Below are 22,813 nucleotides of genomic sequence, written 5' to 3' on the forward strand. Positions count from 1 at the left end.
GACAGTAAATGCCCACCGTGGTGCTGGAGTTGGAACACCCCAGCGCAGAGGCCTTGCGGGGTAGTTGTGTGCGGGGCGGACTCTAAGCCGTCCGGATGTCCCGGCCACAGAAACACCTTCCCCGCTCCTTCCCCACCGCCCGAACGGGCTGCAAGCTCCCTCTGCCAGCGTTCTGGTCCCCACGGCCAGCCGTGTCCCCTCTCACACACAGTCAGGAAGCATAAAGGGGCGCATGGGGCTAGCTACCAAAGAGGCTAGGAGGAGCCCCCCCCGGCTCCCGAGGGAAGCCCCCCGCAAGCTCCGGAGAGGGAGCCGGGCGTCCGCACACGCCGGGCGCAGACGACGGTAGAGCGTGTCCGCAGCACCTGGATCAGCGCCGGCGGTCGGCGGAGGAGCCGCGGCCACCGGAACAGCCGGCGCTGTCACACACGCTCCGAGCACAGCCGGCCCGAGCCCTCACCGCGTTTGTCAGCCGCAACTCTTGCAAGACTCTTCGCTCCGCTCCGGAAAGGCCCGCGTTCCCCACGCCTCGACCCTCACCCCCGGTACCTGGGTGGCTGGCACATGACTCTCCATCCTGTCCCCCGGACCGGGCGGGAGCGAGGGCCAGGCGCCGCATCCTCCCTCCCCGGCTCCCGCGGCCGGCCCCGAGCCCCGACCCTGACCCCAACCCCGCCGCCCGCACGCGGCCGCACAAAGCGCGCCGCCCCGCCGCCGGGACAAAGCGGGCCCGGGCGCCGGCACCTACCTCGGTGCGGAGCGCCGGCCGGCCAGGCGGGAGTGCGGCGGACGGGGGCGCACCGGTCGTCGCCGCGCCCGCAGCCCCGCCGCGAGGGCCGGTTGCGGGCGGCGGCGGCGGGTGGCCGGGCGGCGGCGGCGGGGCGCACGGCGAGCGGCGGCGGGCGCTGTCACGGGGCGCGAGCGGCGCGGGGGGCGCGCGGGGCCGGCGGCGGCGGGGCGCGTGGCGGCGCGCGGGCGCGAGCGGCGGGACTGCGGCGCCGCGGAAGGAGGACAATAGCCTCCCCCCTGCCGCAGGCCGCCGGCTCCCGCGGGAGGCCCGGGACCATCTGGAGCCGGCGGCCCCGCGGGGCTCGGGGCGGGGCCCGAATCACCCCCTCCCCGCCCGGCGCCATGGTAACCGCGGCCCCTCTCGGTTCTCGGCACAGCTCCCCGGCCCCGGGGTCGCTGACCTTCCCCGGGGCGACCACGGCGGCCGCTCTGCGGCCGGCTCTCGACCCCCGCCACCTTCCGTGTGGGTGCTCCCCATAATGCCGCCTTCCGGTCAACCCTGGGCCATCTGGGTACCCCCCACAGCTGGCGGGGCTCGGGCTCCGCAGTTTGAGGACCCCCACCTTTGTCCCTACTCCTCCTTTCCTCCAAAACCTGTATCCCCGAGACACGCAATCCTTCCTTTCACGGTACTCACCGCCCGGAAGGTTTCCCCAAATTCAGCCTCCGTTTTCCTTTTCAAATTCTCTCTGGGCACCTCCAGTTCATCTCCCTTTAAGCAAGCCTCTCCTCCATCCCCTCTCCCGAGCATCCTCCTTCAGGCAGGTAGGCCGGCTCTCTTTCCCAAAGCGTCTCCATGGTCTCCGTGGTGGAGATTTCGCCTGCTTGCAGATCAGATTCTCGGAACAGTCATCCCCGCAGCTTCTCTCCGCTCCTTCTCAGCTCAGCTTCTCTCCGCTCCTTCTCAGCTCTTCTCATTTATCAACCAGGAGAATTCCGGCCTACTCACTGTCTTAAAAGGGGGTGGGGGTGGGGATGGACATTTCTAGGCCTGGCACAGCTGGGTTTCTCCTTGGTTTAGTAGCATCTGAGTGGTCGAAGGTCTTAGGTCGTTAGGGAAGGTAAACTGGTATCTATCTGCTTGAGAGAGAAAAGAATTATGCCCAAGTATTAATAAAGTTATAAAGTGCCAGCTGGGTATTAAAAGTGCATTATCCCATGTGACCCCCACTCCCACCCCCCACCAACTCCACACTCCAGCTCTAAGAGGTAGGTACTGTTCTTCCAGACTAGGAGGCTAAACTTGGAGATGCACTAGAATAATAGATAGGGTTTTGTACAGAGCGGAATTTAACCATTAGATTATTCTGTCCCTGAGGATGTGAGCCTGTTTCCACAGGGGAAATGCCTGAAATGGCCAAGTAAGGGCAACGTGGGGCGCCTGGGTGGCTCAGTGGGTTAAGCCGCTGCCTTCGGCTCAGGTCATGATCTCAGGGTCCTGGGATCGAGTCCCGCGTCGGGCTCTCTGCTCGGCGGGGAGCCTGCTTCCTCCTCTCTCTCTCTGCCTGCCTCTCTGCCTACTTGTGATCGCTGTCAAATAAATAAATGAAATCTTAAAAAAAAAAAAAAGAATGGGCTTGGCATGAAGTATTGGGTTTAAGGATTTATTTATTTACGGGTAACGGAGTTGTAGGATTTTGCTCCTTTCTGAAAAGGTACACTTAGTGAAACAGACCTGTAAGTGACTGAAGTAGTTTACAGTTATGATTTTGGCAAGGTGAAATTATTTGTTTTAAACTTATTTGAAAACATTTTCAAGGGAAAAAAAAAAGCCCTGCTACCAATCTTCTCTGGTTGTATCATCTCTCACCTACCTGGCCTTGGTTTTCCTAGACTGTAAAATGGGTCGGGAGGCGTATCAGGGAGTTGTACTAAAAGATGACCCTGAAGCTCTCTTCTCGCTCTGATAGTCTGATTCCACCACTCAACTGGAACAGTGATTCCACCACCGAACTGAAACTGGGATGTGCCTCACCAGTAGCCACAATTGCTATTTATTACTTTTTTTAATTTAAAGATTTCTATTTATTTCTTTGACAGAGATTGCAAGTAGGCAGAGAGGCAGGCAGATGGGGGGGGGGCACGATCCCCACTGAGCAGAGAGCCTGACACGGGGTTCGATCCCAGGACTCCGAGATCATGACCTGAGCCAAAGGCAGAGGCTCAACCCACTGAGCTACCCAGGCACCCCTATTACTTGTTTTTTAACAGTCACTGGAATCAAAGAAGTGAGGACATAAGCTGCAACCGTTCCCAAGGATACGAGAGAGTTCAGGGGCAAGGGACCAATGAGGTGTTTTTGGTCATCAAGGAGACTTGGTCAGGGATATTAAAGCTGTTGGGATGAGAATCAGCTGATCTGCCAACGGAGCCAGGACACCTGCTATGCCGGTATGGGAACCAAGGGTCTGAAAAAAGCTATTGGATTGTGACCCAGTTAGAAGACAAGGATATTAGGTCTTATGGGCAACATACTAATAAGGTCTTTTCTATAGTATTTCCCATTTTTAGCATTTCATAGTCCTTTGAAAAGCCTTGTAGGATAAACATTATCATTCAGCAAACTGATGTTCAGATGCCCAAGTGAATGCCCAAGTTCAGAGTTAGTTCATGGTGGAGACGTCAGGTCTTCTGATCCCTAACACGTTCTTTCCCTTCTGCTAGAGAGAGTATAACAGAGTGGTTAAAGGCATCAATTTTGGAGTCAGACTCTTTGGGTTTAAAAGTGGTTTTGCCACCTACTTGCTATTGACCTCAAACAAATTACTTAAACTCTCTGGGATTCAGTCTCCTTACCTGCAAAATGGTATCAAAAGGTGGGGATCAGATGAGTTATTGCAGATAAACAAGAACAGCTCCTGGCACACAGTAAGCCCTCAACCAGCGTCAGCCGTTACTATTTTACCATGTTATCCTCTTACCATACTATTTCCCAGTTTGGGGAGGAAGCAGGCTCAAAAAAGCGAACACTGAGATCGCTAGTTTCAGTTGCTTTGGAAACTTGTTATTTTGCTCTGTAGTGCATCAGCATAGTCAATGATGAAGGAAAAAAAGTCAGCTTCCTTTTTAGGTGAGTTGCAAAAGTGAATGGAATGAAATCAAGCAACTGTGCTGAGCTTCTCTGAGAATCCAGATTTGCTATTTAAGTTACCAAGATTCATGGAAAGGTCTGGTAACACTTCCTGCCACCAGACAGACCTAGCCGAATGTTCATCTCTCATTCCTGTATCATGGAAAAGGTGTCTCTTCTGTCTGAGACTGATTCTTCTGGCTTCTGCACGAAGTGCCATTCCCTCCTGCAGTCTCATGGCATCTAGTCATTCTGGTGAGTTCCCTCTCTTTGGGCTTCTTCCCATCAGCAAGTGAACATGCTCAAGTTTTAACAAGTGAGAGATCCTGAGCCTCCTCCAAGTCTTTCCCTTACTCTTTATGACCATGATCTTCTTGGGTGATTTGAATGCATTGGCTCCACTACCTTGCCTCCCCTTTAACCAAACATTCATTTAAAAACAATTTGGCTTGGAGCACCTGGGTGTCTCAGTGGGTTAAAGCCTCTGCCTTCGGCTCAGGTCATGATCCTGGGATCCCGGAGCCTGCTTCCCCCTCCTCCCCTGCCTGCCTCTCTGTCTACTTGTGATCTCTGTCAAATAAATAAATAAAATCTTTAAAAAAAAATTTGGCTTAGGGGCGCTTGGGTGGCATAGTCGGTTGAGGGTCCAACTCTTGGTTTCCACTCAGGTCATGATCTCCGGGTCCTGGGATCGAGCCCCATTTCAGGCTCCACACTCCACAGAGTCTGCTTGAGATTTTCTCTCTCCCTCTGCCCTTCCCTCTCATGTGCTCTGTCTCAAATAAATAAATAGATCTTAAACAGACAAACAAACAAAAAAACTGCCTAGCTTATGCTTATGTGTCAGGCACTGTGCTGGGTTCTGGGGGATCTAATGATGAGTAACATGGACAGTCTCTATCTTCTTGGAGTTTATATTCTGGGAGGGTTGACAGACATTAATAAAATAACCCCTGAGATATATAATCACAAAGTATAATGAATGAAAGTTTCAGGATGCTAGGGGAGAGTCTAACAAAGAGTCATAATCTGGTTGGGGGGAGTGTGAAGGGAGACCTCCCCCAGATCATTTGAGCTGAGATTTGAAATAAGAGAAGTGTTAACTAGGCTGAGAATGGAGAAAATTATAATGGTAACTAACTCTAATTGGGGACTGCATTTTTAACACTTTACGCACGTAATTTCATTTCATTCTTATAAAAACCCTGACAGGTAAGTATTAACCTCATTTCACAGAACTAAAAACAGAAGCATAGAGAGATGAAGTGTCTTGCCCAGGGTCAGTTAGCCAGGCTGGGGTAAAGCTAGGATTTTTAACCCAGACATCTGACACTTGAACCATGTTCTTAGCTACAGAGACACAGAGCATGTGAATGCCAAACCCGAAGCAGCAAGATGCGTGGTACGTGTAGTAAATGGAGAGAAGGACAGTGGGAGGAAAAACAAGGGCAAGAGGGAATGTGTAGTAAATCCGGGCTGGGAAAATCTGCAAGGACTAGAACATGCAGGACTTTCCAGGTCATTTAAAGAATTTCGGTTTTCACCTTTGGAGCCTGCGGGAACTATTGGAGGATTTGAAGCAAAGAAGTGAAGTGACCAACTATGTATTTTAAAAAGATGACTCCAGCTGCTGGGTGGGGAATGGAGGGGTGCGCCCGTTGACGTGAAAAACCAGTGAGGAGGCTACCCCTGTACTTTAGATGAGAGAGAAGATGGTAGCTTGAATATGAATGCTGGCAGTGGAGACAGAGGAACACATAGGTAGGAAGAACTGACAAGAGGTGATGATGGCTTAGACACAGGGTGGGGAGAGAGTTGTCATGGATAGATCATGCAGCTGGAAGACTGGAGGTACCATTTACTGAGATGAAGCACACTGGGAGACGACCAGGTTTGGGTGGGGGGAGTGTAGTAGGTCTTGGAACTTGCTGGGTTTGAGATATCTTTGAACTAATCAAGTGGACATTCTAAGTAGTCAGTGGTATCTGGGTGTGCAGCTCAAAGGGGGCCCTGGACTTATGATCAACATCTGGAAGACACCAGTGCAGGGCCAGATGGTGAGTGAAGGAGATGGACGGACACTGATGCAATTGGTTTAGTCCAACGCAGTATAACTTCTATTCCTCTGCAGCTGCTTTCAACAAAGTCGTCATTAGTCCTCTTGCTAAATCCAGTGTTAATTTCCAGTTACTGTTCCTCTTGGCAGTGGTTGACTTCAATTATGTCTGCTTCTTGAAATTTTCTTCCTTTGGTTTAGGGTTGCCACACTCCTGAATTTCCTTCAATTCCTGTGGTCCCTCCTTTGTTCCTTTTGTGAGTTCCTTTCCGCTTGTCACTTAATTGTGTTGTTGCCATTGGTGGTTGTGGTTCACTCTAGGCCCTTTCTTCATTCTGTGCATTCTTCGTGGGCCCCCTTATCTACCACTCTGCAGCCAGAGCATCTGTTTAATACAAAATTCTGAGAGATTACTCCTCTGCTGAAACTCCTTCGGTGGCTTTGCAGTGCCTTTGGGATAAAGTCCAGAGTTCTTTTTCTTTTCTTTTCTTTTTTTTTTTTAGATTTTATTTATTTATTTGACAGACAGAGATCACAAGTAGGCAGAGAGACATGCAGAGAGAGAGGAGGAAGCAGACTCCCTGCTGATCAGAGAGCCCGATGTGGCCTTATCCCAGGACCCTGGGATCACAACCCGAGCCGAAGGCAGAGGCCTTAATCCACTGAGCCACCCAGGAGCCCCAAAGTCCAGAGCTCTTAACAGAGTTGACACACACTGCTTACTTCTCCAGCCTCATTGCTCTCCACTCCTCACTTGATATCCTATGTCCTCCAGACATAAAGAATCTGTTTGGGTTTTTCCATTGTTTGTGGGATTTGGAAACTCTTCTTTTTCCATTCACCTAGATTTTACTCATCTGTTACGTCTAAATTTAGGTGTCACTTCTGGACTCTAAGTCTGGGACAGGGGCCTTCTGACAGCACTCCCTGTGATTGGCACGCCCATTGTGTTCCCTCTTAGATGGTGAACTCTGGGAGAGAAGGGAGCACATCTATGTCTTGGTTGTGTCCCCAGTAGAGCAGACATGTAAATATCTGTGCAATATATTGACGAATGACATAAAAGACTTTGGGAGAGAAGGGGATTCCTTGTTGTAAAATGATAAAACTAGATGTTTTCATATCAAACAATGCATTTTCTGTTTCCTGTTTCTTTAACCTTGACTCTATCTCCATCATTAAGCTGGAGCAAGTGCTTTTTAGAAGCAGTATCTTCTACATAGGGATGATATAGAAAGATCAGGGTCAAAGACTTGGGCTTTTGAATCCTTAACTAGACCTTTTAAAATTGATCATAGAGGGGATGTCCCTCAAGGGGGAGGGATAGAGAGAGAGGGTGAAGCAGACTTCCCACGGAGCAGGAAGTCCGATGTGGGCCTTAGTCCCAGGACCCTGGGATCATGACCTGAGCCTAAAGCAGATGCTTAACTGAGTAAGCCACCTAGGTTCCCCTAGAGGGATTTTTTTTCCCCTTCAGAAGTTTCTCTTTAAATATCAAGAGACATAATGTGACAAACCTAAAGCTTAGAATTTATACCATTATCTGGTGAAACGAGAAGGACATGTGGGTTTCCCCTCTACACAGAAATACAATCCTTTTTGAGTCTAGAGCAGAATTGGAAAAGACTAGAAAAAGAGGGAAAGAGTTTAGATGCACCTTTGGGCTCTGTTTTCTGTGCTCATCACAAATAATAGTAGACAGAAGAGGCTTATGCTCCATTCCATTCTTAGAACTCTGAGAAGACAAAGCATTTCAAAGTACCCTGTGCTAACAAGGGACAGCTGCCACAGAGTAGAAGTGGCATTGCCACCTGCGTAGGTAAAGCAGGTCTGAGATAAATTGCATTTCCTTACTACCTACAGCCTAAACCTGAGTCTCCTTGGCTCCTCGACAGTTGGGGGAAATTTGAAAATTTCCTTGGTGTCCAGCCCCTGAGAGGGGTGTGAGGGTGAGCTAAGAGCCAGATGCCCATTGAGGATTGCTTTGGAGTTGGGGGTGTGAACCTCCCAGTTGAGCTGAGGGCTGCAAGACTCAAGCCAGGGGCCAGATGGAGACTCAGTAGTACCAGGAAGGGCTGAGATGGGAGCCACTGAGCTCCTCAGGAAGCAGTCACTGTACCTTTCTAATCCACCCACCAGGGAACGCCGTAGCAGGTGCAGTGGCAATAGAGTCCAATGGCCAAGATCAAGTGAGGCAAGAGAAACAGAAGATGGCCCTTGACCTTGATGCCCCTCCCTGATGTCAGCATGCTATGTGAACCACCAACTAGAACACTGTGGGGAGAAGGAAAGAGAATCCTAAGAGACTGAGTTTAAAACGGAAAGATTGAGTTGGCTGGAATTGGCAAAGTTCATTATTTTTCTGCCATTAGTAGAAATAGGGGGTTGAAGAGGTGGGTTAAGAAATACAGAGAATTGGGTGCCTGGGTGGCTCAGTTAAGTGTCTGCCTTCAGCTGAGGTCAGGATCCCAGAGTCCCGGGATCGAGTCCCACATTGGGCTCTCTGCTCAGAGAGGAGTCTGCTTCTCCTCTACCTTTCCTCCTTGCTGTGATCTCTCCTTCTCTCACTCCTTCTTTCTCTCAAATAAACAAAATCTTAAAAAAAGAAAAAGAAATACAGAAAATTGCATATGTCCTCACCTGGGTCGATGACTTGAGGTTATAAACAAGCCTGGTGTAGAAAGTAAAGGTCAGAAAGGTGGACTTGTAAAGGAGAGTTCTCTGGTGCCTGACAAGGACTGACCTGATTTCCTGCTGTGGACCAGGAAGCTTGTGTAACACAAGCTGGGGGCAAGATTTGCAAAGAACGATCATGTATTTGAAAGCAAAAGTCTGCGGATGAGTCAAGATAAAGTGTCAAGTCAAACCGGGTGTTCTGATGCTGGGGTGGGTGGAGGAGGGGCACAGAGGCCAGACTACTACCTGGAACTCCCTTATATAGCGGAGAAAAGTCTGAGGTTCTAGGAGCCTTGAGGGGCACGTTCTGAGCTGAGCGACGTTGTGTGTGCCTGCTGTTGGGGACTAAACTGGAGACACCGGGACAGATTTGAGGACATGGAAGTATTACATCCATTTGTCTTCGTCCAGTTTGAATTCAAACCAGCATTTTATTTATGGATCTTCCCTCCCCAACTATTTTTAACTTGCAACCCTAAATACAATTAAAAACTGGACCAAAAACATGTTTGAATGATTTCAGCCCATCTAAGAGCAGACTGGGATCAACCACGATGCCAGTATCTTTGACTTTACCTGTCAATAACGAACCACTTCTTTCTCCTAAGAGGCTTCTGCCACAAAGCCTTGAGAATACACAAACCCTTTGAAAAAGTGTCTGATCACACCCATCTGCCTGAAATAAATTTTGGCAGCATCTGCTTCATACTAACAGCTGAAGGGAAGTCTTTGGAGTTCTTTGATCAAATTGCACTGAGAAATGTGAGTTGTGTGGGAAACCTACAAAGAGTACATTTTTGGGTGCCAGAACCCAAAATGAGTAGACTTAGTGTACATCTTTGAAGCTGGGAACGTCTTAGGTCAGTTTTCCATATTGTAGCCTAATTGTGCGGTAAACAGCTAGGTAGGTACACAGCTATGTAGCCAGTCATTTCGATTATTATTGGCATCTGAAACTTCCCGATGGTTAAGACTCTGGAGTTTTATGGCCTTGTTGGAACCCGGGTCCATCATTTTCTAATTCTGTGATCTTGCATAAGTTATGTAACTTCGCTAAGCCTTGGTTTCCTCATCTGTAAATAGGGGATAAGTTTAAAGGAATTGTGGTGAGAAATTAGTGTATTTCAGGTGCAGATTAGGGCTCAATAAATGTTAGCTATTGTTATTATCATCATTATTTTACTTGTTTTGTATGCAGGCAAATCTTGCCTTAAGTAAAATGTCATGTATGGAAATCTAGATTTGCATAAACGTTTAATGGGAAAGAACTCTGCATTACAACAAAGTTCTTCAGTCTATGAAAGAAGCAATAACAGGGTTTCTTTGAGATAGTCAACTTCTCAGTGTGTCTAAAACAATTTGATTCACACACAACTAGATTTACACAATGCATTAGGAACATAGCTAGTGTACAAAGCACGGACATCTGTAATACAATCATGCAGGCCAGGTCTGAACCACTATGACAAGTTAACAATAACAATCCTGGGTATTCCCCTCTGTCCTTTACTAAAAGGATTAGGTGACTGCTCTGTGATTTCAAAGAGCTGAGCTGGGACCAACGGGTGGAAGATGCAGTGGGGGAGTTTCAGTTCAATATAATGGAAAACTGCCTACCAAATCACTGCTGTCCAAAACTGGAATGGGTTGCTTCTGAGGTGGCAAATTTCCCAACACAAGGTATTCAAGTAAAAGCAAGATATCAACTTGTCAGGACTGTTGGAATGACTATTACATAAAACAGGGAGGTGAATTAGAGCAGTGTTTCACAACCCTAAGCACACAAAATATATTGTGCAAACTAGATCAGCTCTCTACCTTGGATACCAAGGGTTGAGGAAGGAGGCAGAGGGAGGCTGTTCAGAGGAGGGTTGGGGATAAAGGAAATGAACTGGAAAAAAAATATTGCTCCTTTGGTTGGGAGATACCAGATTAAATGACTACTAAGATTTTCTCTAATTTAAAGAGTATGGGGACTCCTGGCTGGCTCAGTTGGCAGAATGTGCAACTCTTTTGATTTTGGGTAATAAGTTCAGAGCCCCATGTTGGGTGGAGAGATTACTTCAGGATTAAAAAAAAATATCTTAAGGTGAGCCTGGGTGGCTCAGTCGGTTAAGTGTCTGCCTTCGGCTCAGGTCCTGATCCCAGGGTTGAGTCCCACATTGGGCTCCCCGCTCAGTGGGGAGCCTACTTCTCCCTCTCCTACTCCCCCGTTTGTGTCCCCTCTTTCACTGTGTGTGTCTCTCTCTCAAATAAATGGATAAAATCTTTTTAAAAACTCTTAAAAAAGTAAAGATTCCAAGACTCTCAAATTGTTTCACAGATGTTATTTTAACTATATTCCTGGGATAATTTTCCTATTTTAGTTGAGGAAAACTAGAACATAACACTGAAAATGAGTGGTAAAATAGGAAAAGAATTCAGACATCCTCGCCCTTTTAGTCTTTTGATCCCACAGCCTCTTTTCGGCTAGTGAGAAGGGAAGTTGAAGAAACAGAAGATGATAGAGGCCTTGAAGCCAGAACAGAGGAGATCAAGTCAGCTTCGGAGATGAAGGGAAAACCAGCTTCCCCAAGGTTCTGTATTACTAGCTTTAAAGACTCCATACACCGGCATGCCTGGTAAAGTCCTTAGAGTACTGGAACCAGACAAAGATGGAACCAAGACTAAACTTGTGGAGCCAGTTCCTCTTGAATGTGGCTTCTAGAAGATTTTTTCCAGTTACCCCACTTGTCTTTTGAATAAACGGGATCATCTGGCCTTTGGACCAACAGACTTACTTAGCCATATGTGACCAGATCCCACTGCTGTTTCCATTCCTAAGGTTTCTATGCCACAAAGAATATCTGTCATCCAGTGGACATCAGCTAGTGGACATCAGCTAGAGAGAAACCTAAAAGCCAATTAGCAGAATGAGCTGTGTGATATAGATTTTATTGGTTATCTAGGAAGAGTACAAATTAGACATTAACAGAGAAGGAATAAAATCTCCCGGGCTGGCCCGGGAGCCTATTACTGATGGGTGAGGGATCAGACTCTGTGTACACAGGGGGACTGTCACCAAGAAAACCAGGAAGCTATCTGGTATCACAGTCATTCTAAAAGTAGAGGAAGGAAACATCAGGAAAAGAGGTGAGGAAAATAACACTCTAGCTATACAAACTCTAGTACTGTCTTGGGACAGAGTCGTTCCTTTCCCCATAAGTCTCAGAATAAGGAAGGACAAATGGTGTAGGCAAAGAATTGGCATAAAAGTCAGCACCACTATGGCTACCAGTGCCCCCACAACCCAACATACCTCTGCGAGAACATCCCTGTCTGACCCCGGATAGCAGAGGGAGGTGAGTAGAGAAGCTGCCCCAGATTCTGTGCTCCAGGTGGAGAAGGCCTCAAGAAGGTGAAGGGATGAGCTAATCTGAGCTTCCTGGCCCCATTTCCAAGGATGTGATTAGTGGAGAGGCACCTGGGACCTGCTCCATTTCAGGAAACCCGGTTATGGGAACTGGTGGGGGACAGACTTGGCTCAGGACCCGAGAGAAGCAGTTAACCCTTTCCTATTGCATGTATGGGAAACAGCCTCTTTTAATAGTTTCCCAGGGGGAAATAAACTTCTCAAATGGATTTACTTTTGCATCAGCCTCATAAGGGGGACCACGGGGATATTTTCCACTTAAGTTTCTATAGTCAATCTCTTCAGGGCCTCCTTAGAATGCTCTCAGGGAGCCTAAGCACAAGGTAGACCTAAGAGGTGTCTAGGAAAGATATCCACAGAGAGGGCACATTCGAAAGAGAAAGACAGTTTGGCAGTTCCTAAAATGTCATTGTTCATGGCAGCATTTCTTAGGATGTTCTTGGTTCCACTTAAATCCTTGGGCTTGGGTTAGAATCTTTAGATGGAGTCTCTTGTATCCAGACAGGGGATTTCTTCTCAGAATAAACAAGATGTTCAAAGCAGACACACAACACTATTTCAAATATTGAGATGGGCAGAGGAATACAAGCAGAATTAATATGGCGCTAAGTGTAAGGACTGGGGATAACTGGCCCGCTGAAGACACTGATAATAAGACCCTGAACACCAGGGCTGAAAATGTCCAGAGTAGCTTCCAAAAGCCCCTTGGCTGACCTGGTTGACTAAGGTGACCTTAACCTTGGGCAGGTCACTTAATGTCTTTGGACCTCAAATTTCTTCATCTATTTAAGATAATTGATAACCTCTACAGCCCCTTCTGATTCTGACATTCTATTGCTCTGAGGTTGGGGTCTGAGTAAAAACAATTTTAACAATGTGGAGCCCAATGGTGTATTAGTTACTAGACCCCAAGCAGGATGGGGGCACCCATTGATGGCTTAGGGAAGGTTTGGGAGCTGTGGCTCATTCAAACCTTAGTTTGTGGTAGAGGAGGGCATCTGAGTTCATTGGCTCCTTAGTTTTTGAATGGAGGGGCTGGATTTTCATGGTAATGTTAATGTTCTCATACTATAGAACTCTGAGACAAGCAATCATATTCCAGTAGAGATGTACTGGGTAGCTGTGGGGGAGTAGAAAGAGGTGTTAAGAGATCTTGTTTGTTTCAGATTCTGGCCCTGTCATTTACAACTCACTGTCATACAAGCTCTTCTTGGAACCTCATCTTCATGTTTTATAAAACAAGGACAACACCTTCCATACAATGTTGGGAGGATTACTTAAGAAAAAGTGAAGATCACTTAACACAGAGTAAATGCCCACCAAATGTTAAGACTGCATCAAATCTTGCCTAAAGGGGGCACCTGACTAGCCCCATCAGTTGACTGTGGGGCTCTTGATCTCACGACACGAGTTCAAGCCCCATGCTGGCCATGGAGACTATGTTAAAAAAAAAAAAAAAAGGCTTGCCTAACTGCAAGAGTTTATACTATGGAAGTCCTGATGGCAGCCCTCATATCAAAGCTTCCCTTCCTCACTTCTGCCTACATCCAGTATGGAAGATGACTGTGTTCTTGGTCTCTGTCAGGCCTCCTCTGATTCTAGGATAGTGCTGGGTGTTCCACTGCAGGTTCATCCCTGAGGCTCACTCCAAGGCCAATGGCTGGAAGCCAGGAAAACCAACTCATCTGAAGTACTTCTACATTGGAAACTGTTCTCCACCCTTCATTCCCAATGCCACTCTCAAGGTGGGGCAATTCCTGCTGAGCCAGACTCTTTACGGGAGATGCTTTGAAAAGCCATCCTCAGAGCCTTGGTTCCTCCCTGATCGATAGCGAATATAGTGAAGAGAGTTAAGTATCTCACAAGATCCTTGTGCGAGTGAAAAAAACGTGTGTAATGAGCCAGTGGTGTCAGACAACACGCAGTCATTCAGCAAACGTGAGCTCCCTTCTCCCTGGCAACTCCTTTGCCTAAAGGAACACTGGAGAGAGAAGAGAGTGAAAGGGAGAGGCAGCTTCCAACTCTCTTATCAAGTCTGAGATGGTTTTGTGATGAATTTTCCAGACATAAAAGCCACCTTTCTCCAGTAGGTCTACTGTGAGCCATTGAGATGGAGAGGGTGGTCAGTGGTGCTGAGCATGGACTGGCCAAGATTCAGGTCTCAGCAGACATGTTCTCTGGAGTGGCAGGAAGGCCGCATACGGGACGGGCATTCTGATAGCTTCCCCCATCTGTTCTGCCCAATCCTGGCTTCTTGGAGCTGGGGTGGAAGAATTTCCCCTGAAGGACAGCAGCCAACACCCTGTACCACCCTTCTTCTTGGGCAACTCTTTGCCACACAGGAATCTCTCTCGCCAGTTTCTTTCAGCTGCCTGGGAACCAGCTGCCAGATTTTCAGTTTGGGCTCAAGCCCCGCTCACCTCGTCCCTCCCTGAACCTGCCCAGAGTCCAGCAGCTGGTCTGGAGTAATACCAACCTTCCAGCTGGGAATACTCTGAAAACCCCAGAGCTTGTCGTGTCAGCCGGAGGCCGAGAAAACCAGCTCCTGCGGTTGGCACGTGCAGAGCCAAACGTGGGGCAGGACCTATTCCCCCGCGGGGGCCCTTCCACGTCCTGCCTAGGGCCGGCCAGGAAGCTCGGGATTAGGCTGGGGACATGCGTGGGGCAGGTTGCCAGATAAAATACAGGATGCCCAGTTCTGAATTTCAGATGAGCGAAATATTTATTAGTATATGTATGTCCCATATATTTCATGGGATAGACGTATGCTTAAATTTTTAAAAAATCTTTAATTCAATTTTAATTAGCCGTCCTGTATTTTTATTTGCTAAATCTGGGAGCCAGAGGTTGGCCTAGGACACTTGGGACAGCCTCCGCAGGAGGAGAGGCTGCTCAGGAGCCAAGAACCGGCTTGGGGATCCCGCACCCGGCTCCAGCAGCTTCTCCCGACTGAGGGCTGCTTCTCCGCGGGACCGTGGGAAAGTCTCTTTCCGGAGGAAGGAGAGCCTTGGCTTGGCCCCATTCCCGCTCGCCTCGAGCTTCAGTCGGCGCCCGCGGGTTCTCCCCAGCTCCGCGGCCGGCCCTCCCGCCCGCCCACGGGCCCTCGCGGCTCCCGGCACCTCCTCACCGCTCCTGGCAAGCCCCGGCGGTTCGCGGCCTGGGGGCGGCGCGGCGCGAAGTGCGCAAGCGCGGCGGGTCGGTGGGCGGGGCGCGCGCGCGCGGGCGGGAAGAACGCCGAGCGGCCGGGCGTGGGCGCCCGCGGAGGTCGACGTCTCGGCTAGCAGCCGGCGGTGGGCGTTGCTGCTGCTGCTGCCCCCGCGCCATGGAGGGCTCGGCCGTGGCAGTCTGCGAGGTGATGCCGGGGAGGGAGAGAAAACAGAGGACACTCTGGGAAGGGTTTTGTGAGGGGTCCGCGAAGTCTGGGCAGAGGGGTCTGGGAGTGCCTGAGGTGGGAATGAGGTGCTTCGGTGACAGCCCGCCGGCCCCACACGGGGCTGTGAGGAGCTAATGAGGGGGCCCCTGCGCAGAGAGGAACAGTCCCTCAGCTGGGGGGACGCCCCACCTGACAGCCCAGAAAACCGGGGCCCCGGAGGCTGAAGTGTTGGCCAGGCGTTAGCGGACCGGGGTAGGGCGTGGAGAGCACCCGGGGAGCCCCCCCAGCCCCGGGCCGAGGGGGCGCGCACGAAGGTCGCATGGGCAGCCGCCGGCGGAAGGCGGGAGCAGTGCGGGCGCAGTGGCAGTGAGCGAGAGTCGCGTGCAGCCGGCCGGTGGGCCACGGCGTGGGGCGCCTTCCTGGGTGGGGCCCCGAGCCGGCGGGGGATGGATGGCCCCGGGGCAGAGGCCTCCTGGAGCTCCGACCACCCCGCGGGCCTGAGAACCTTCCCGCCCGGGGGGGGGGCGTGGGGGGGGGCGGAAGGCCCGGCGCCGCCACGCCACGTGGGCTCTCCCGGGGCGGCACCTTGCAGCCGCCACCTGATGCGACTCTCAGGCACTGGTCTTGTAAGGGGAGCGAGGCAGAACAGAACCACAGGCCAGACGGGGCTGACCTGAAGGCACGCGAGAGGTCGCCCGGTCCTCTTGCCTCCTCCGCTGTGCTCCAAGGAAGTTGGAGGATTCGATTTTACAGACGGCAGACGCTAGGCCAGAACCGAGGGCTTCTGACTCCCCGGCCAGTGTTCTTTTCCCAACCGCGCTCTCGCGGGTGAAGACAGCGCGGGAAAATCTTAACAGAGGGGAGCACGCTGCGTCCGACGGTGTGTGAGGGAAGGGGTTAGATTGCAGGAACGCCTGGAAACCATTTTTATAACCTCTGGTACACATTAGGATCTTCATTCCCAAGGTCTCTTACTGAGATCTGTTTGCCTTTAAGAAAAGGGGTACTTGGGGCGCCTGGTGGCTCAGTCTTTGAGCGTCCGCCTTTGGCTCAGGTCTTGATCCCAGGGTCTTGGGATCAGCCCCGCCTCGGGCTCCCTGCTGGGCGGAGTGGGGGGGGGGGTGGGGTGGGGTGGGCGGGGAGCTGGTTCTCCCTCTCCCACTTCTGCTTGTATTCCCTCTCTTGCTGGGTCTCTGTCAAATAAATAAATAAGATCTTAAAAAAAAAAAAGAAAGAAAGAAAGAAAGGGGGTTATAATCTTCCCTATGGTACCTGAGTGTGGAAGTGAGAGTGTACTTTCATGAGTGATGGAGTTAAATACAGTATATTTTAAATTTGTCTCATCAAGATTGAATGTTTTGTCTAGACATCTTGGAAACCTTAAAACTTACATTGTGTGCAGTCTTCACTGCAGATGAACTTACTCGAAATAAAAGCTAATGTCTATTAACCACTTACTATTATATACGCAGAGCACCGTGTTAGGCACTTTGCTCTTATTTTGTTTACATTTCACAGAAGCCATACCTGGTAGTTTTGTCTTCATTTTGGTAAATGAGGAAGCTGAGGTAGAGAGGAGTTAAATAACTTGCCCAAGGTCACATGGCACATCAGGGATTTGGACCCAGGCGTCTGCCTCCAAAGCCAGTGCTCTTAACTTGTATTCTGATCTTCAGAAATGATGATTTAATGAAAGGTAAAGATGATTCATAGCTGGATGCCAGTCTTATTCATAATCTTCATATTGGTTTTTACTTGGGGAGAAAAAAAAGAAACAGGAAAAACAAACTCCTACACAATTTTTCCAAATTATTATTTCCAGATGAACTTACCCTTTGAATAAAGCAATTTATTGTCTCCATTTCCTGTCTTGTTGGGCATTTTGTTAATTTCCTATGTCTCCTTTCTTATGTCACTTTTCTAGTTATTTCTTCTGTAGACACAATACTTTGTTCTGAACAAAATCTAAATCTGACATTTTGTAAGCAAGAATATTTTTTGGAAATTAAGATTGTTAACTGTGTCGTAAATTTGATATTACCTTGCTTTCTAAAGATTTGTTTACTTTGAATTGTGCCCTTTTCAGATTTTGAAATATTTAATAATTCACTGGAAGTGTGAAACAGCAGGAACATCAAAGGGAGCATTGCTAGAAGGACAACTAGTGATTTCCATGGAAGCATTAAATTCTAAGCACCAAGCAAATACTCTTCATTGTGTAACAACTAGTAAGTAGATGAAGAAATATTGATTTTCTCTCTTTGTTTTGTTATGGTTTGTTATATTTAACTTAAAATTTTAAGTTAGTCAAAATCTTTTATCAAGTTATCACTTCAGGGTTATTCCATAGTTAAAATAAATAATTATGTAACAAGTATCTGGTGATAGATTTACAAGTGTGTTATACAGGAAAGGTGAGTACAATGACTCTTATCAGAAGACCATTAATTTTACTGGCTTAAGAATTCTTAGAAACTTTAAAAAAAAAATTCTTAGAAACTGTCTCCTTGCTCTTGGTTTTAACCTCCTCTTTCATAGCAAAATTATATTACATTGAATTTTATCCTCTTTTACATGTCCAGCCTTTGGTAGTTGGAAGAGAGACTTCCAAAATAAAGAAAAAGGAGAAGAAATAATGTTGAACGGTGCATACCTTAAAAATCCCAACTTGCGGGGCGCCTGGGTGGCTCAGTGGGTTAAGCCGCTGCCTTCGGCCCAGGTCATGATCTCAGGGTCCTGGGATCAAGCCCCACATCGGGCTCTCTGCTCAGCGGGGAGCCTGCTTCCTCCTCTCTCTCTCTGCCTGCCTCTCTGTCTACTTGTGATCTCTCTCTGTCATATAAATAAATAAAAAATCCTTAAAAAAAAAATCCCAACTTGCAGTTAGTTTGAAAATAAACCTTTTCTATTTGGCTCTTTTTTAAAAAAATATTTTATTCATTTATTTGACAGACAGAGATAACAAGTAGGCAGAGAGGCAGACAGAGACATAGGGAAGCAGGCTCCCTGCTGAGCATAGAGCCCAATGTGGGGCTCAATCACAGGACCCTGAGAACATGACTGGAGCCGAAGGCAGAGGCTTAACCCACTGAGCCACCCTTCCATTTGGCTTTTATCCCCTCATTATTTCTGCATATACTCTTGAGGGAAAGGTGATGCATGCATTGAGTGTCTCTGGAACAACTAATTTTCTTCAGCTTTTGAAGCAATAACTTGTTTGTGTGTGTGTGTGTGTGTCTGTCTGTCTGTCTAGGTTTACTGAAGGATACTTGGGGATGAAATTATCCCATCAGCCTTAGGGGAGTCATCCTGAGTACCAGCTGAGACTGAATAGTACTTTAGACTCTACAAGACATTGTGTCACTGAACTGGAATGCCCTGTCTTCTCTTTGGGTACTAGTAGTACACATCCTTGAGAGAAGTATGATAGGTTGGTTTGCTCTTACTGTGCATGAACCCCATTCTGACTGGACAGAGTTCCCACCATGCATAAGAGAGTTTTGGTTAGCTAGATAGCTACGGTGATGCTGGTCTGTATATGGTTGTGTTAGTTTATGAATTGATTCTAATCCAATAAACTGGCCAAGGTAGCAGGGTTGATTTCATTCAAAGTGGAGGACTTCAGCCATGGTAGTAGCTTTTGGCAAAAAAACCAATTCCATAGGCGTTTTGAGCTTAATGGACTTGTTCAGACCATGTGAAATATAGGGACCTTTTTATTGTCTTTCATCTTTATGTAATAATTTTCATAATTTTTTGGTAGAAGGAAGGGTGATACATGTTTATCATGAAGCCTTCCAACATTACAGACACATATATTATGGAAAGGGAGACTTTCTAGTCTTTTCATCCCTTGAGATAATTACTAATTAACATTCAATATGCATTCTGCTAGATTTTTCTATGTGTAAATTCATAGCCTCTCACTATGAGAGAGAAAAAGCCAGATTGTGAATCTTCTGGGATGGAGGGGTAAGAGAGGTATCTCAGCATTTAGTCTTTATGTTCATTCAGGCCAGTTATTTTTAATACAACTTTGGTCCTCAACTCAAAAACCCATGCTTTGTCTTTATCAAAGGATAACCCTTTCTCCACTGCCTGCCAGGGTTAGGATGGGTCAGTCCCTAGAATGGTAGTGGAGCAAAGCATCTAAAGACCTGACTACTTCTTAAATTCATTTTTTCAACCAACTCTCCTTATTTTAGCTCCCATCCCACCTCTAATTCTGAAGGTTCCTGATTCTACCATTCCTGAATCTTTGGGGGATTTTGTAGCATTATTTGGGTTGTTTCTTGGCCTTTCTCTTTTTTGGATTATAATTCAATTTCTAAGGTCCCCTGAATCCTATCCCACTTGTCCTTCTGCTTTTCAGTTTCTAGAATTTAAATATCATCATCTTTGTTTCTTCTCTGTCCTAGTTGGTTTATTCCTCTTAAAAAATACCCCTTCTGTTGTTTTATTGCAGTTTCAGGAGGTGGTAGAAATAATGGGTATGTTCAATCTGTCCTCTTTTTAAAGATTCATTTATTTATTTTAGAGACAGGAGTTAGAGAACTAGCTGGGGAAGGGCAGAGAGAGAGAGACTCGGAAGCAGGCTCCATTCCATGCCCAGCATGGAGCCCCAAAGAGGGCTCTATCTTGTGACCCTGATCAGAATCATGACCTGAGCTGAAACCAAGAGTCTGATGCCTGACCAACTGTGCCACTCAGGCGCCCCTTAGTCTGTCATCTTTGCTTGAAAGTATGAAGTGGTGTATTTGGTCTGAAATCTCTGATGATGAAAAACCGTGTATTAGTTTTCTAGGGCTGCTATTAAAAAGTACCACAAACATAAAATAAGTTTATTCTGTCACAGGTATGGAGGCCAAAAGTCCAAAATCAAGGTCTAAGTAGGGTTGGTTCCTTCTGGAGACTCTGAGCAAGGAATCTATTCCATGCCTCTCTCTTTTCCTTTGGTGATTGCCAGCAAGATCTTGGTGTTGGCTTGTAGGCGTATCACTTCAGTCTCTGCCTCTGCCTTCATGGGATAGTCTCCGTCTGTGTTTATCTGTGTCTGTGTCTGTGTCTCCATGTAGGCTTCTTAAAGGGACACCAATTGGATTTAGGTCCACCATAACCAGTATGACCTCATCTTAATTTGATTACATTTGTGAAGACCCTGTTTCAAACACATATTCACAAGTACTGGGGCTTAGTTCTTCAAAATCTCTTTCAGAAGCACAAAATTCAACTCACAACATGAGCAAATTTTATTGCTAGAATGACCCATCTATGAGAAACTGAAGAGATCACTACAGAGTTTTTCCATCAGTAATTGCTGAAGTCTTTAACACATTATTTATTGCAGTGTTTTTCATAGTGTGCTACAGTATGTTTATATGAGTTATGAGGAAGGAGTTTGTATTCATATAAATTTGGGGAATGCTGATGAAAATCAAATGAGGAATGCTGGGGTGTCTCAGTTGGTTGAGCAACCGACTCTTGATTTTGGCTCTGGTTGTGATCTCAGGGTTGTGAGAGTGAGCCCTACATTGGTCTCTGCACTGGGTGTGGAACCTGCTTAAGATTCTCTCTCTCCCTCTACTCCCTACCCTCCCCATTTGGTCCTGAAAAAAAAAAAAACATTAAATGAATTTCATTATATCTTCTCAAAACCTTTGATATGCTACTGTAGACCATGAATCTTCAAAAATGGGCAATAGTATACAATATTTCCCAAACATATTTGACCTCATAGCTCTTTTTTAAAAAAAAATCATTTGCTGTTCTTTAGAGGGAATTTTGGGGAATGATGTTGTTTTATTTTATTTTTTTATTTTTTAAAGATTTTATTTATTTGACAGAGAGAGAGATCACAAGCAGGCAGAGAGGCAGGCAGAGAGAGGAGGAAGCAGGCTCCCTGTTGAGCAGGGAGCCTGATGTGGGGCTTGATCCCAGGACCCTGAGATCATGACCTGAGCTGAAGGCAGAGGATTAACCCACTGAACCACCCAAGTGCCCCATTGCTGTTGCCTTAAAAATGATGTTTTACAAATAAGTCTGTGTTGTTATCTTTGCATTTGAAGGATAGATCTTCATTACTTTAGTACAGAGACATTAGAAGGATAGCTGAAAATTGGGGGCTGGAAAGGGTGTGGAGCAGGCAGGATAATTGCTCTCTGAGTACATTCACTGAAAATGACCCATTTTCTTTTCTTTTCTTTCTTTCTTTTTTTTTTTTTTAAAGATTTTTGTTTATCTATTTGACGGGAAAAGAGAGCACACACACAAGTAGGGGGAGCAGCAGGTAGAGGGAGAAGCGGGCCTCCCGCTGAGCAGGGAGCCCAATGTGGGACTCGATCCCAGGACCCTGGAATCGTGACCTGAGCTGAAGGCAGCCGCTTAACTGACTGAGCCACCCAGGTGCCCTGAAAGTGACCTATTTCCAGCAATAGTTGATATGGTACTTGTTAAAATTAAAAAAGAATGTTTGAAGAGACAGTGTGACATATGCAATTGAGAATTATCATGGATGCACTGTGAGGTATATTGGTTCTATTTTTTTTCTTATTAATGTTCAGTTCCTCAGTAATCACTAGTGTAGGCCTGCCACCACCTGCCATCCCTGTCCCAGTGATCTGCTCTCCAGTTAGAACCAGTGTGTGCCTGTGAAGAATGTTAAGAAGAAAGATAATATTTTTTTAAAAAGATTTTACTTTTTTATTTGACAGAGAGAGCACAAACCGGGGGAGTGGCAGATGGAGAGGGAGAGGCAGGAAGCCTGATGTGGAGCTCCATCCTGGGACCTCACGATCATGACCTGAATTGAAGGCAGATGCTTAACTGATTGAGCCACCCAGGCACCCTGAGATGATTTTTTTTAAGATTATATTCATTTATTTGACAGAGAGAGAAATCACAAGTAGGCAGAGAGGCAGGCGGAGAGAGAGGGGGAAGCAGGCTCCCTCCTGAGCAGAGAGCCTGATGTGGGGCTTAAATCATTCAAAATCTGGAAATGTAAAGCCCTGTTCTTTTTTTTTTTTATTTTAAAGATTTTATTTATTTATTTGACAGAGAGAGAGAGATCAGAAGTAGAGAGAGAGGAGGCAGGCTCTCCACCAAGCAGAGTGCCTGATGCCGGACTCAATCAATCCCAGGACCCTGAGATCATGACCTGAGCTGAAGACAGAGGCTTAATGCACTGAGCCACCCATGCACCCTAAATCCCCATTGTAATAGAATTTCAGTAGAACTTACTGTGATGACAGAAATGTTCTCTATCTGTGCTGTTTAGCACAGTAGCCATTACCCACCCTTGGCTAATGACCACTTGAAATATGGCTAGTGTGACAGAGGAATCTTATTTTTCATTTGTTTTAATTAAGCTAAGTTTAAATTTAAATAGCTACATGTATTTAGTGGCTACTGTATTTGGACTGCACACATTTAGAGAACGAT

The 22,813-nt window shown here is 47.2% G+C and overlaps 2 protein-coding genes across 9 annotated transcripts in view; one reads left to right on the top strand and one right to left on the bottom strand.

Annotated features, from left to right (window-relative positions):
* The window catches only part of SPTBN2 (spectrin beta, non-erythrocytic 2), a 38,265-nt gene extending 36,298 nt beyond the window's left edge, over positions 1 to 1,967 (bottom strand). Inside the window, exon 1 of the mRNA XM_044259775.1 lies at positions 1,427 to 1,967. The gene's annotated coding sequence lies outside the window, so the exon portion shown is untranslated. The remainder of the gene's footprint in view (positions 1 to 1,426) is intronic.
* A 13,316-nt stretch (positions 1,968 to 15,283) lies between these two features.
* C7H11orf80 (chromosome 7 C11orf80 homolog) overlaps positions 15,284 to 22,813 on the top strand; it is a 101,696-nt gene continuing 94,166 nt past the window's right edge. For 5 of the 8 annotated variants that reach the window (XM_044259777.1, XM_044259778.1, XM_044259780.1 and 2 more), the window contains exons 1-2: positions 15,284 to 15,355; positions 17,463 to 17,604. In XM_044259777.1, the coding sequence (XP_044115712.1) occupies positions 15,326 to 15,355; positions 17,463 to 17,604 (172 nt within the window). In that variant the 5' untranslated portion in view covers positions 15,284 to 15,325. Of the gene's footprint in view, positions 15,356 to 15,568; positions 15,629 to 16,173; positions 16,257 to 17,026; positions 17,073 to 17,462; positions 17,605 to 22,813 lie in introns of those variants that run through there. The other 3 variants (XM_044259782.1, XM_044259781.1, XM_044259783.1) reach the window with 3 other exon arrangements.

This window comes from Neovison vison, chromosome 7 (assembly GCF_020171115.1).
Source record: "Neovison vison isolate M4711 chromosome 7, ASM_NN_V1, whole genome shotgun sequence".
NCBI lineage: Eukaryota > Metazoa > Chordata > Mammalia > Carnivora > Mustelidae > Neogale > Neogale vison.